At 33.9% G+C, this 15,456-nt stretch overlaps 1 protein-coding gene across 1 annotated transcript in view; it reads left to right on the plus strand.

Annotated features, from left to right (window-relative positions):
- Window positions 1–15,456, plus strand: part of ADAMTS19 (ADAM metallopeptidase with thrombospondin type 1 motif 19) — a 307,854-nt gene that overhangs the window by 186,665 nt on the left and 105,733 nt on the right. Inside the window, exons 11-13 of the mRNA XM_024123327.2 lie at window positions 4,844–4,945; window positions 10,712–10,842; window positions 11,775–11,947. Of these exons, the coding sequence (XP_023979095.1) occupies window positions 4,844–4,945; window positions 10,712–10,842; window positions 11,775–11,947 (406 nt within the window). The remainder of the gene's footprint in view (window positions 1–4,843; window positions 4,946–10,711; window positions 10,843–11,774; window positions 11,948–15,456) is intronic.

Below are 15,456 nucleotides of genomic sequence, written 5' to 3' on the forward strand. Positions count from 1 at the left end.
TGTCTTCATGAGTCTAAAAAGATGGCATATGTTGCTTTAGCCATTGTGTCATGCCATGACCACAAACCACTATCAGGTCAAAGCCATAAAGATGGTGAACTCAACTTATGCCAGTCAGCTCCCCTAAACAATTTACCTGCCTTTGTTCACGTTCCAGAACCACCAGGAAGTTGTTTTTTGCATTTGTTCTACAGTTTATGGTTGTTAGCTGCCGGAGGGTTGGTCTTCTGGGAACTTATTCCACCATTCCAGAAGAGGAATATTTTTATCTTATATTTCTCTTTCACACAAGGAAATTCTGCATCATTTTTCTTTCAAATATTTCAAATAGTTCCTTCCCACTTTTTTTTCTTTTCTTTGGGGCTTCATTAACTAGGTGTTGACAGTTCTCCTTTCTCTAAATTTCTTCGTACTCCTTGATTTTCTTTAACACTCTAAGATGTGTTCTATTGAGGGGTCCTTTGCAGCGCGCTGCTTCATTTTTTGGCTATGCATAGACTACATTTTTCTTCCATGTCTGTTACTCAACACCTACCTCTAGCAGTCATGAAGTATATGGAGTGAAGGAGGTAAAAGAGAAGACATCAAATTTAAATATTTAACTGACAGTGGTCAAATCGTTTCTGCTAAGGGATAAAGTTTTTGAGATGTAAGTGTGCTAGATTTTTAGTATTTCTTCCCATTAAAAAGGTTAATAATAATGGCTAAAGTCCAATTATTATTGCTTTATGTAATCAATCTTTATTTAGATTTATCCTCATTTTTGTCAGGTTCTTTGATCACAAGTGCTTTTCAGCCCTTTCCTATGAGGTCATATTCTTCTTGAAATACACCATTAAGAAGTTCCTTTTGGGAAGATCTGTTGGTGGTAAACACTCAGTTTTTGTTTCCTTGAAAGAGTCTTTATTTAACCTTCAGTCTTGAATAAAATTTTAGCTGAGTTCAGGACTCTAGATTGACAGTTATTTTTTTCCTCTTACCACTTTGAATACATCATGTATTCACTTTTTTAATGTTTGTGCCAAGATGCCATCTTTGCTATTTTCCTAATCTTAAAAGGAAACTTTCAACATTTCACGGTTTTTAAACGATGTTTGCTGTAGATTTTTATAGAGGTCCATTAATTTTGAAGATGTATTCTTCAGTGGTTAGTTTGCTGACTTTTTTTTAAATGAATGGATGTTGAATTGTGTCACAAGCATTGTATCTAGAGATACAAAAATCATAGAGTTTGAAGTTTTTGATGTGCTTGATTATGTTAATCAAATCTCTAATATTATAGTAACCTTGCATTCCAAGAAAAACCCAACATGATCATGATGGTACCTTACCTTTTTTCATGGATTGCTGGATTCTGTTTGTTAAAAATTGTGTAGAGTATTTAAATCTAAGTTTGTAAATAAGGTAGATCACTATTTTCATTTTCTTTTAAAACTCCTGTCTGGTTTGGGTATCATAAAGTGTGTTTAGGAATATTGCCTCTTTTTCTGTTCTCTAGGCAGTTTATGTAAATTGACAATTTAAGTTTTTGGATCAGATGTATTCTTTGTGGGAAGATTTTTAACAGTCACTTTTAATTATTCTATGGTTAGACAATAGTTTCAGCTTTTCTATTTCTTCTTAGGTCCATTTTAGCAAGCTTTTTGTAAATTTTTTTAAAATATTTTTACATTTCATATTCATTCTAAAGTTTTTTGGCATAAAGTTGTTCATAATGTCTTCCTACTTCTGTTTAAACTTTATGTCATCTGTAGTTATACCTTCATTTTTTATTCCTAATAGTGTTTATTTTTGCCTTCTCTTTTTCTTGATTATTTTTCAATTTTATTAGTATTCATAAAAAACTAGATTTCAGTTTTTTTAATTTCTTTTGAGTCTTTGTATTCTATTTTTTTAATACTTCTCTTTCTCTCTCCCTTACTTTTTTCCTCTCTTCCATCCTTAATAATACCAAGCTGTTCTGTGATAGAAAAGATTGTTTTTGAAAATATTATTCCATACTGAATTACACTTGCAGTCAAATGTTACATTATTGAGATTGTAGTTTGAAAGATAATTTATGGACGAACAAGGAGTTACATGTCTGAGATTTAATTGCTACTTCCATGCATATGCACTTAAGATTTTTTTATTTTAAGATAAAATTCAAAACATCTTAATGGAACTATTTGCTATAAAGAAAGACATGGGCACAGGTTGTCTTTGAAGATAAATTTTATGATATCTATACATGGACAGTTAATCCATGTCCATTTAAATTATTCCATTGAAAATATTTTTTTTTCATGTAAACTTTTTGAAAGGCTTCTTGAGATAAACATCCAAATTTATATATGCTTTTAAGGGTCATTTCTTATTATAGAGGAATAAAAAAGGAATGTTGTATTATTTTTATTAGTTTGCAAGGAATGCTGAGTTGTACATTTCTGTCCTGGATTCCTGTACACAGCATTTTAAGTTTTGAATTTCTTTTCTTAATTGACATGGTAAGTGATTTCAGTAATTAAGTTGAAAAGAAGATTTGACTCTGGCCTGTGTAACATACAGAGTGTTTGGTTCTAACAAAATACCCAGTCCTGCTCCTCTTAAGAAAGGGCTTGGTATTACATAGCTTTAACATCACGCATCTGAGATGTTGCACTTCTCAAGGAGAAAACAGTCCATTCCATTTCTTCACGATTTTATTGCTTTACTTTTTACAGTTTGGTTTGAATCCTGAATCTGAGTTATCTTTCAGAATGAGGCTATAATTTACTTACCAAAAGATCCCCAGAACTGTAGAATATAAAGGGTAAAGAGATCTCCTCTATGAGAGATATATTCTGTATGACTGTGCTTATCTTGAAAGGCTGCCAGATTTGCTTTTATGCTCTCAGTGCCTCAAGTGGGAATCAGAGTACCTGCTGTTTTGAATAGCAGATAATGGTGGAAGGTCAGAAGCTAGACCACCACAAAGTTCAACAAGCAAGTACGATTTTAAAACTACAGCATAGACAAGATTTGTTTTTTAGTTCAGTATGCATTGGTTAACTAATGAACTTGACTAAAATAATTCATGTTATAGCATAACTAAGCCTTATTGAATATTAATAAAGCAAAATTCTTCTTTGGTAGAAAATCCAGCATTTGACCCCATAATTCTAAAATATCATTAACAAGAATGTCTTGGAGAAAAAAATAAAAACTTTTAGGAACTACAATTCTCAGGTTAGATATCTATTAATTCAAATATAAATGTGTCCACAAAAGTACATGATAAACAGTTAACCTCTCTGCTTATTTTCAAGAGTCTAAAATATTGCAGAGAAGCTATTTCATTTAGACATTCTTTAAAATTAGTTCCCGGATGAATTTTTGGTAAATGATATGTGAAATAAAAGCACAGAGATTAAGCTAAATCATATCCTAAATATAATAAGATATATTTGTATGAAATATTTTGAAGCAGAAAAACTATCTGTCACAGCACATAAAATAGTGTAAATAGAATATATCACACTCCTGCCACAGACTATTGAATTTTCAAGAGCTTACAAACATTTCAGAAATCTAAATTTTTAAATAAAGAAAGAATAGGAAAATAATATTTGGGGAGTTGTAAGAAATTCGGAGAGTTGTAATAGACCTGCTTGAAATCTTAGTTTAAATTTATGATTCCCAAAGTATTTAGTAGATTTGAGTCATGAGTTAATTTTAACTTTACAGTGATTTTCAGTTTGTTTTGAACACCACTGCCAGAGTAAACCCCCTAAAATAGCCTTTTTATCTTATCAACCTGCTGGTCAACTGCTGAATGATTTCTTTTTCCCTCCAAATATGGAGTCCTGGCATTCAGGATCTGGTTTTTCTGTCTTTAAAATCTTGTTCTCTACTCCCTACCCTTATATGCCTCCTCCCATCTGACTGGTCTTCTCACCCTTTCAAGACTGTCTTTCACATCAACACTTACTTGTTCTGTCCTTATCAATCTGCTTTCTTCCAGCCTTTACTCCAAATATCTGGATAGGTAGTCACACTATCATCTTCAAGATAGATTACTCCAGTCGCTTTAAGTATGCTGCATGGATTTGATATTTCTGTGTAATTTGTTAATAACATGCTTGTATCTAAAAAACTTCAGCCATCCTATAGAAATAGAAAGTCCTTAAGAATGTGGTAGTTTTGCCTCTTTATCTGTCTCTGGGTGGCCACAAGTATAGAGTTCTCTTCTTTCAGTGTTGTGTTTATGCTGTTTTATCTCACTATTTTTTGTTTGTTCCCTCAACTTTTCCCTAGAAAAAGTTAAATGTATTCTGGGTACCTAGAGCTCATTCATACTGAGGTAAAAATGACTGATAACAAGAGAAATATGCCCATTGAGAGTCTCTGTATTGCATCAGGGGCCAAGGCTATGTGATGAAATAATGAAGTACTAACATGGCTTGTCGGCATACAGCAAAGCATAAGTGAGGACAGGCTTTAAGATAGAAGGCACTAAATTCATACCGTAAGCTCATTACTTTAATTTTTCCAACCTGGTTCATATAATGGTATAAATAATGATTTTTAGCTTGCAGTTTTCTGCTGTACCTACTTAATCTTGTGTAATCACATGTGTTTTATTTAAAGAAATTTTAAAATAGTTAAATTTATTAAACAGATTTTCTATTTTTATCAATCTTCTCATCACTATAAATAAGCCATACACTATTTCAATTATAAGTTTAATATTAAAAGTACCTAAAGTATATTTTTCTTCAAATCATTTCTGATGTTCTGTTAAAAGAGCTCTCTCAAACCTTATTGACTTAACCTCAAAAATGTGATGCCTTCCCCTTATTAGTTATTATACCCTTGTTTTCAGCATGTTATTTGCACAGGGTTGTGGTGCAAGGTAGAAGGGGAAAAAGAATGCAGAACCAAACTAGATCCACCAATGGACGGAACCGATTGTGACACTGGTAAGGTAAGTCATTGGTGCTGCCTGAAATTAATAAGAATATTAAGTGAAACTTAAGAAACTTGCATTTTCTCCTTACTAGTTATGAGTGTAACTGGTAAGACATTTTCTTCTGCCAGTTACATATGTATCTTTCTTAACACCAGTGTAATACTTTCAGTACATATAAAGTTTCAGCATTTCCTCTATTTTCAATTTTAACACTTATATTTTTGCAAATCCATGGATTTTTAAAATATCAATGCAGTAATTTTTATAGTTGATTATGACAATGTGGAGACTTGGATATATGTATTACTTTAACAAAAATGAAATATTTTACTATTAAATAACACATAAGTAAAAGATTCACAAATAAATCATAAATAATAAAACTCAGAGCTAATGAATCCTTTAAAGTATAAAATATTGTCTTAGGAGAGCCACCAGGTATAGTTTTTCCTTGTCATTTCAAGCATCATAAATAAAATATTCTGGGGGATTAGTAAACATTTGGCTGTCTAAGTTGTTTAATCTAATGTGTTTCATAAGGCTATGGAAATGTATTAGTATACATTTCCAGATCATTTCAATTGCTGTTGAAAATTAATTTTCTTTTGAAGAATATTAAGGCGTTAGATCCCATATAAACTTATAATTACAGTTAATTTAATCAAAAGATAACCATTCAATAGTTTACATAATTTTCTAATTTTTATTCTATGAAGGGAGAGTAGAACAGTTATTACTTTACTCATTAGATGTAAGATCAGAAAACTTGCCTCTGAAGAACATGAATTTTTATTACATTTGAAAAGAATCAACAACATAAAGATACTTGGAGTGAATTACTTAGTGAAAAAAATTAAGTTATGTAGAGGGCTAGTTTAAAAGCACATCAATTTGAAAAATGGACAGAAATGGAAATCTAGCAATTCCACTTCTAGAATTTTGTCCTAAGTAAATACTTACACCTGTGCAAAAAGATAGGCACGTGTGCATGTACACACACAAACACACGCACACACATGCTTATGTCAGGATGCAACTTGCTGTGGTGGGAAATGTACAACAAAAATATTCATCAAGAGAGGAATGGTTCCAGTGTAGCTGTTAAAAGAATGAGGTAAATATGTATGTATTAAATTGAAAACATCTACAAGACATGATAGTTAGTATAGAGACATGTCAGAAAAAACTGATACTTTATATGATACCATTTGAGAGTTAGGGAAAAAAACAATTTGCATACAGATGTGAGTATACACACAGAGTATATATTTTTAAACTCATAGAAAATGGTTTGAAAATATAATGCCAAACTATGATTAGCAGTTGACTCTTGGGAGGGATGTGGAATTGATGGATGGAATAAAGCAATGGGAAGTGAGGGTGAATATAACTTTTCTCCTGACATTTCTGGGTTGTTTGACATAAGCATATAGTCATATTACTTCTGTGATTTCTTTAATGAGAAAAAGAAAAATGTACAGCATGTAGTCATATTACTTCTGTGATTTCTTTAATGAGAAAAAGAAAAATGTACAAATTAAGTCCCAAATAATAAAAAAGGACTAGAAATATGTTATCCCAAATAATAAAAAAGGACTAGAAATATGTTATCACTAGATATAATCAGTAAGAAAATGGTTCATTGAAAGAGAACTTCTGTGAATATCAGTCAGTTGTTTACAGACTGCCAAATGTGTTTTCTGTGAGCTTATATGGAGCGTCAGAATTTGGATTTGTTTTATTTTTAAGTTATACACAAAAGTACAATAATGTATGTATATTGGGCAAGCCTCATGGTATTATGCTGAGTAATTTATTGCTTGAGTCATAAAACTCTGCACCAGCAATAATTTCCATCATCCTTGAAACACAAAAGCAGTGATAAATAGAGATAACCAAATATTCAGCCACATGTCTTCAAACATCACACAACCCATTTGTCTTACTTAGTTCTTCATTAGCAATATAAAATCTGTTCATTTTTATAATCCGGTGTCCTAAATATTTTTCTACTATTTTTTTCTTCGGATATTTATGAGAATAAATTGCATTCTTTAGTTCTCTAAAATAAACTTATTCTTTCCGCAATCAAAATTTTAATTACTCATTAAACGTAAATGTTTTATTTCCCTATAATTGTGCTAATGATATTCTCTTAGTGGTTCTGTAATGCTTTGTGTATTGAAATAACTAATGAACTTCTCAGTTCCTCAGGCCATGTGGGCTTCTTCAACTATCCATCTGTTGTAGGAGCCATCATGACAATAGCTTCCAACACTCTGCAGTTGAGGGCTGTAGGGATAAAATATTTGGATGCTTGCAACCTCTCGCTAAACACTGCTAGCTCAGTACATGGCAAACCAAGAAACAAAGCTGAGAATTTTGTAATGTGTTACACTCTAGTGATGTTAATTTAGCTGTATAACTAGTTCATCTAAGAGTATATAATTAAGTCTGAGAAGGTGCTGACCAGAATTCTATGATTCAAAATGATATTTTTAAGAGATTTTTTTTGAATTTATTTTTGGCCGCGTCGGGTCTTTAGTTGCGGCGCACGGGCTCTTCATTGCGGCTCATGGGCTTCTGTCTAGTTGTGGCGTGTGGGTTTTCTCTATCTAGTTGTGGCACGTAGGCTCCAAGGCGCATGGGCTCTGTAGTTTGTGGCACGCAGGCTCTCTCATTGAGGCTCATGAGCTCAGTAGTTGTGGCCTGTGGGCTTAGTTGCCTCGCGGCATGTGGGATCTTAGTTCCCTGACCAGGGATCGAACCTGTGTCCCCTTCATTGTAAGGTGGATTCTTTACCACTGGACCACCAGGGAAGTCCCAATTCAAAATGATTTTGAAGATAGGGATTTATCTACTATTTATAGACAGCATTTTACAAATCAAAAGCAGCCTGTTTTCTTCTCCTTTTCTCTACTGTCATCTGTATTTACATTTATATTAACAGAGGTCCAAGAGTTGATAAATGATTTGGTTAAAACCAAGAAATGTATGTTTTTTACTTAAAATATTTTCTAGGAATTGGAGGATGGGGAAGGAAAGCTAAATACCAGCTTACTAGAATTTTAGACTGTTTTGAAGGATGCTACATAATATATTTCAATTATTTACTTTCCTAAGTTCCTAAAGGATGAAATTACCACCATCATTCTTTTTTGAAAAAATGAAGGATGTAATATCCTTACAGTCACAAATTTGCATATGGAGACAGTTTAGTGCCTTCTTTCTTCCTCTTCTTTCATCTAACAATGTATGTACAAGAAGATTTGTTTAGAGAATAATGTTTCCTTTGTCATCTTCATGAACCTCTTCCAATTGGGCGTTTTCATCAACTTCCTAGACATATTCCCATAGAAATTTGAGAGAATAGAAATATAGTCAAACTTTTTTAGGTCATGTACTGTCCCAGAAATAAACTATATTGTATATTTCCTTAGCATTTTCATAAATCAGACTGAATTATTCGATATGAGAAATTTTGAGTTTTTTAAATCATGCATAATATAATTTTTTGAAGCTAAAAAATACAAATGAAACAAAACATCCTGCTAGAAAATTCATGAAAAGCAGAATTAGGATCATTTTATGTAAAACCCAATAGAATATTTTGTATAATTTAAACAAAACATTTTTAATGTTTAAACAAAACATTTAACACTTTGCCCAGTGTTGAAACACAGCACCACCTAGAAGACAGAAAAGCAGGTTCTCCATAGTTCTGTCCAGAGATCTGGTTATCTGCAAGGGGATGAACTTTAACTATTATACTATGCTTTCTTTAAATTTCTCTTATTTGTGTATGCAAATTTGGCTTGCATATCTGTTTCCATTTCTCTTCATCTGCCAGACGTGTCTAGTTTAAATGACGTGCAAGTCTAGATCTGGGTCTTTCCCAGAATATTTTTAGTCAGCTGTGAACTCTAGCCCAGCCTTTCAATGCCAGCTTACTGCTAAATGGGCGAGGAGCTGTGATATGCACTCAGGGGAAAAATAAACACCCTTCACCTCGGCCAAAACCACTTGACCAATTGAAGTTTGACAGCTTTCACACTGGATTTTTTTTTTCCTTGAATGGCATAACATCATTAAATCCTTAAAACCAGTAAGTTGTTTAAAAGTTTTCACAAGGTCTGTTTTTTTTCCTCCTTTTTCAATTTTCAGACTGAATCTTCATATAAAATCTCAATTTATTTAATGACAATCTTAGCATGTCAATACACTCTGAGTTGTTGAGGTTTTGTTTTGTTTTTTCCCAAGCCTGGATTTAAAACTCCTTGAATCCAAAAGAGGTAGAATTTAAAATCTGACATTATTAGAGAAAATCTGCAGGAACTGATCATTTTATTGCATAGAAAAGCATTAACTAGGCTCACACAAAACTACATAGCATAGTTTTCTAAATTCTGTCTTCTAAAAACAGCATTTAAAAACATATTATCAAATTAAGTTTTAAAGAAACAGATCAGTTAAGATCAGAATGAATAGAATTTTGGTGAGATTTCTGGAAACTTATTAATAAAATTAATATAATGATATGTAATTTGTTATTAGTATTTTTATTATAGTTAATCTTTATTAAATCTTTGCTAAGGACTATGTGTTGTGCTTAGTTTCATTCAACCTCTGAAAAGTCTATTAGGTAAATATCAATACGATTATCATTCACATTTTGAAATGGGAAAACTAAGAATCAGAGAGCTGCTATAATTTCTTCAAAATCCCTTATAAATCATGTTGCCATTAGTGCAAAATATCGTTTAGGACTGGAAGGATCAGCTTGCTCAACCCTTGTGATTGTACAATCATTTATCTAAAATTTTTTAATCTTTACTTATTATTTCCAACATGGTTTTGTTTAATTAATTTTTACCTTTAATATGTTTGCTATGATCATGATAGATCTGATTTTCCAGGAATAAGAGAAATTATAATAATCTGTCCACAAAGTCCTGGTAACCGTTCCTTGGTGACCACAGAAACAGCCTCTTTGGCTGTTTTTGTTTAAAGTTAATGATAAAATAAATATAAAAAAGAGGATGAACACACTCCTTTCTTCTTTCTTTGCTGTCTTTCTCAGTTAATAGATACCAAATAACCTATAGAATAATTGGAATGAAATGACAGAATTTCAAAAAGTCTAATTGTTCAAGTCTTTCAAATAAACAGCTTTTGAAAGAAAATTTGCTATAATGTTAATGCTTGAATTTGACAGATTTCAGAAAAAGAAAAACCAATATAAAGGAAAGTGCTAAAATTGAGTCATTCTCTTTTTTTTTTAAGTTACAAGGAAAGAGAGTACCCTGAATCACTGACAGTTTAAATCACAATTGCTAAATTGCTAAAATGTCTGCTTCATTCTAGTTAAAGACATTTATATCTTACGTACCATTCTTATATTGATACTTGACCCTATGCTTTTTTGGTCCTCTCTTTTAAATTGTTATGTTTCTTAAAATGTATTAGTTTTTCTTCCTGGCTGTACAACCCCAGACTCCTTCTTCACCCTACCTCCGTCACAAGTACTGAATTCTCAGGGCTATAGTACAAATATCTGTGTGCTGTTCTTATGACAAGACTGTATGATCTGACATGAGAACTGGACCAGTGTATTACTATGACAGTAAGCACGTGTCAACTTATTTTTGGTCTTTTTCAATTCCACACGTTTGGGGCTCTTAGCAGACCTGATTTAATCTCAATTCCAGTGACTCTATAGGCCAGTGAATGATTTTCCGTTGTGCCCTGATTTGTTCACCTAAGACATAACTTTTGGAATAGTGGTGTAAGGCTGGAGAGTGTACCAGCAGGACCTCAACACCTGGACTCGTGGCTGGAGAGTGGAGCATGTGGAGTCCCTGTAGCCGAACCTGCAGTTCTGGGATCAGCAGTCGAGAGCGCAAATGTCCTGGGTAAACGCAAAGTTCCTGGATTGGGGGAGGGCATTGTTTTCTTCAAGTTTGAAATTAAAAGGTTTTACTGATAAACCATGTTGGGGGCCAAAGAAACTTCTCAAACCTCACTCCACTTTGGAAAACAGAAAAGTCCCTCAAATTATTTTATGTAAGATCTCCCTTCAAAGAAGAAAATAAGACCAACCTTTCTAAGAACAAATAATTAAACACTACACAGAGTGGTGTTTTGAGTACAAATCAAATAAAAAATTGTGTTGAAATAAGCAGGGAGAGATGTGTTAGAAAAAGTAAGTCACCATTAAAAGGAACTGTGAGAGGAGCCGGAAGCTGATAGGACTTCAGAAAGAGAGGGAATGAGGGCAACATGAATGTCAGTAGAAGCTAAGAATGATGAGAAATGAAATCCTGCTGAGCACATGTGTGGATAGCATCCGAGATCAGCTTGCTTGTCTCCATCATTCCTAGAGTGATCCTAGGAAAATGTGTGAGAAAGTCATTTCAGCTTTATGCTTTAACTTTGGTGTGGATTCAGTGGCCCAGTTCCTCAACAAGAGATTTTAAAGAATGTATATGAAAACCTTAGAAGCAACTCCTTAATAATTCTTAGCCCCACTCTTTCATGGGAAGTGCAGGCTTTCTATTTTGCCCGCAACCTCTGCCCTTTACCCTTCTGTATCATTTTCATGGCAAATGGGCTTTTGTTTCTCATGTATTTTGGAAATTAAATGGCTCAAAGATTGGACAAAATGTATATTTTTAAATAAACATATGGATTTCCTACCATTACCAATCATTTAATCTGTCCACTTTTTCAAAAGTAGATTTAATAGAAAGGATTATACCTTATTAACATATTGCTTTTTGATTTTTTTAAATGAGTAGTTAACATAAAAAAAGATAAAATTGATTATTTGTACTATCTTTTCTAGGCTAGGTTCTGAAGCAAGGGATTGTAATGGTCCCAGAAAACAATACAGAATATGTGAGAATCCACCTTGTCCTGCAGGTTTGCCTGGATTCAGAGACTGGCAATGTCAGGCCTATAGTGTTAGAACTTCGTACCCAAAGCATGTACTTCAGTGGCACGCTGTCATGGATGAAGGTATGACCAACCAGATAGCCACCATCTCAGTTATGTAGACTTCTAGGTTTGCAAGGTGCTTTACAATAGTGGTAAATATTGTTTTACAGTTTATATTCTAGGTATTTCAGAGCTCTGTTTTTTCTACCTTTACTGACATATAACAACCACAAGCACTGAATAAAAATATATTTTCAAAATATAGAGATATTATACACCAATGAGATAAACTAAAATTTAAAAAGGGTGACAATACAAAATGCTGGTGAGGATGAAGAGAAACTAGATCTCTCATGCGTTGCTGGTAGGAAGGTAAAATGGAGCAGCCACTCTGAAAATAAGTTTAGCAGTTTCTTTAAATAACTAAGCATACACTTTAGAAAACACAGTCTTGGTTATTTATCTCAGAGAAATGACAATTTGCAACCACAAAAAAATGCTGAACACAAATGGGCATAGCAACTTTATTTTCGATAGCCAAACGCAGGAAACAATCAAAAAGGTTCTAAGTAGCTGCAGGGTTAGCAAACTGAGGTATATCTGTGCCATGGGATATTATGCAGCAGTACACAGAACACTCTTAACATACGCAGTGACCTGGTGGATGTCACAGCATTATGCTGAGTAGGAAAACCCAATCTCAAAATGTCTCACACTGTATGATTCCTTTTATATAACATTCTTGAAGCCACAAAAGTATCGAGATGGAAAACAGATAGATGAGTGGTTACCAGGAGTTGGGGGTGGGGGGAGAGGGATGGGTGTCCCTGTAAAGGGGTAGCATGAAGTAGAACTAGAGATCTTTATGTAAAGTGCAAACTGGCTCATTCTGATCTCCCAGTTAAAGTATTTCAGAGACTTGCCATAACTCTTCAGGTAGAGACCAAATTTCACAACATGAAAAGCTGAGCAAGACCTTCTTTAGCATGATTCCTTCTCTTGTCTCCTGCCTCACATAAAACCTCACTCTCTTTTCCTCTGCGCTCCAGATATTGCCCTTGTTTCACTGCTTCATACATGCCATGCTTTCTTCCCCCACACATGGCCTCCAAACATACTGTTTCTTTATAGAAAGAAGAATAGAATAGAATAGTCTTCTATTCACACCATCCTTTTAATAAAGGTTAATTCTATATTTCCAGATGCTTCAACCAACAAACTTTGGAGTCTTCATTTTCCATTTAGTACTCTTTTACTGTACATTCAAAATATCAGTAAAGTCACATGAGCCCTATCTTTAAAATACATCCAGAATCTGATTATTGCCCAATATCTCCAGAGCTGCCACCCTGGTATAAGCGACAGTGTCTTACCTTGATGATTGTAGTAGCTGTCTACCTGTTCTTTTTTTTTTTTTTTTTAATTTTTGCATTTTATTTTCATTTTTAAACAGCAGGTTCTTATTAGTCATCCATTTTATACGCGTCAGTGTATACATTTCAATCCCAATCTCCCATCACACCCCCATCCCCACCCCCCACCACTTTCCCCCCTTGGTGTCCATACGTTTGTTCCCTACATGTGTGTCTCAATTTCTGCCCTGCAAACTGGTTCATCTGTACCATTTTTCTATGTTCCGCATATATGCATTCATATATGATATTTGTTTTTCTAACTTCACGCTGTATGACAGTCTCTAGATCCATCCACATCTCTACAAATGAACGAATTTCGTTCCTTTTTATGGCTGAGTAATATTCCATGGTATATATGTACCACTTCTTCTTTATCCATTTGTCTGTCAATGGGCATTTAGATTGCTTCCATGACATAGCTATTGTAAATAGTGCTGCAATGAACTTTGGGGTGCATGTGTCTTTTTGAATTATGGTTTTCTCTGGGTATATGCCCAGTGGTGGGATTGCTGGGTCATATGGTAATTCTATTTTTAGTTTTTTAAGGAACCTCCATACTGTTCTCCATAGAGGCTGTATCAATTTACATTCCCACCAACAGTGCAAGAGGGTTCCCTTCACACCCTCTCCAGAATTTGTTGTTTGTAGATTTTCTGCTGATGCCCATTCTAACTGGTGTGAGGCGATAACTCATTGTAGTTTTGATTTGCATTTCTCTAATAATTAGTGATGTTGAGCAGCTTTTCATGTGCTTCTTGGCCATCTTCTTGGTATATCTTCTTTGGAGAAATGTCTGTTTAGGTCTTCTGCCCATTTTTGGATTGGGTTGTTTCTTTTTTTAATATTGAGCTGCATGAGCTGTTTATATATTTTGGAGATTAATCCTTTGTCCGTTGATTCGTTTTCAGATATTTTCTCCCATTTGAGGGTTGTCTTTTCGTCTTCTTTATGGTTTCCTTTGCTGTGCAAAAGCTTTTAAGTTTCATTAGGTCCCATTTGTTTATTTTTGTCTATTTCCATTACTCTAGGTGATAAATCAAAAAAGATCTTGCTGTGATTTATGTCAAAGAGTGTTCTTCCTAAGTTTTCCTCTAAGAGTTTTATAGTGTCCAGTCTTACATTTAGGTCTCGAATCCATTTTGAGTTTGTTTTTGTGTATGGTGTTAGGGAGTGTTCTAATTTCATTCTTTTACATGTAGCTGTCCAGTTTTCCCAACACCTCTTATTGAAGAGACAGTCTTTTCTCCATTGTATATCCTTGCCTCCTTTGTCATAGATTAGCTGGACATAGGTGCGTGGGTTTATCTCTGGGCTTTCTATCCTGTTCCATTGATCTGTATTACTGTTTTTCTGCCAGTACCATATTGTCTTGATTACTGTAGCTTCGTAGTATAGTTTGAAGTCAGGGAGTCTGATTCCTCCAGCTCCGTTTTTTTTCCCTCAGGACTGCTTTGGCTATTCAGTGTCTTTTGTGTCTCTATACAAATTTTAAGATTTTTTGTTCTAGTTTCATAAAAACTGCCATTGGTAATTTGATAGAGATTGCATTGAATCTGTATATTGCTTTGGATAGTATAGTCATTTTCACAATATTGATTCTTCCAGTCCAAGAACATGGTATACCTCTCCATCTGTTGGTATCATCTTTAATTTCTTTCATCAGTGTCTTATAGTTTTCTGCATACAGGTCTTTTGTCTCCTTAGGTAGGTTTATTCCTAGGTGTTTGATTATTTTTGTTGCGATGGTAAATGGGAGTGTTTCCTTAATTTCTCTTTCAGATTTTTCATCATTAGTGTTTAGGAATGCAAGAGATTTCTGTGCATTAATTTTGTATCCTGCAACTTTACCAAATTCATTGATTAGCTCTAGTAGTTTTCTGGTGGCATCTTTAGGATTCTCTATGTGTAGTATCATGTCACCTGCAAACAGCGACAGTTTTACTTCTCCTTTTCCAGTTTGTATTCCTTTTATTTCCTTTTCTTCTCTGATTGCCATGGCTAGGACTTCCAAAACTATGTAGAATAATAGTGGTGAGAGTGGACATCCTTGTATTGTTCCTGATCTTAGAGGAAATGCTTTCAGTTTTGCACCATTGAGAATGATGTTTACTGTGGGTTTGTCATATATGGTCTTTATTATGTTGAGGTAGGTCCCCTCTATGCCCACTTTCTGGA

Source organism: Physeter macrocephalus, chromosome 8, assembly GCF_002837175.3.
Source record: "Physeter macrocephalus isolate SW-GA chromosome 8, ASM283717v5, whole genome shotgun sequence".
NCBI classification, from domain to species: Eukaryota; Metazoa; Chordata; class Mammalia; order Artiodactyla; family Physeteridae; genus Physeter; species Physeter macrocephalus.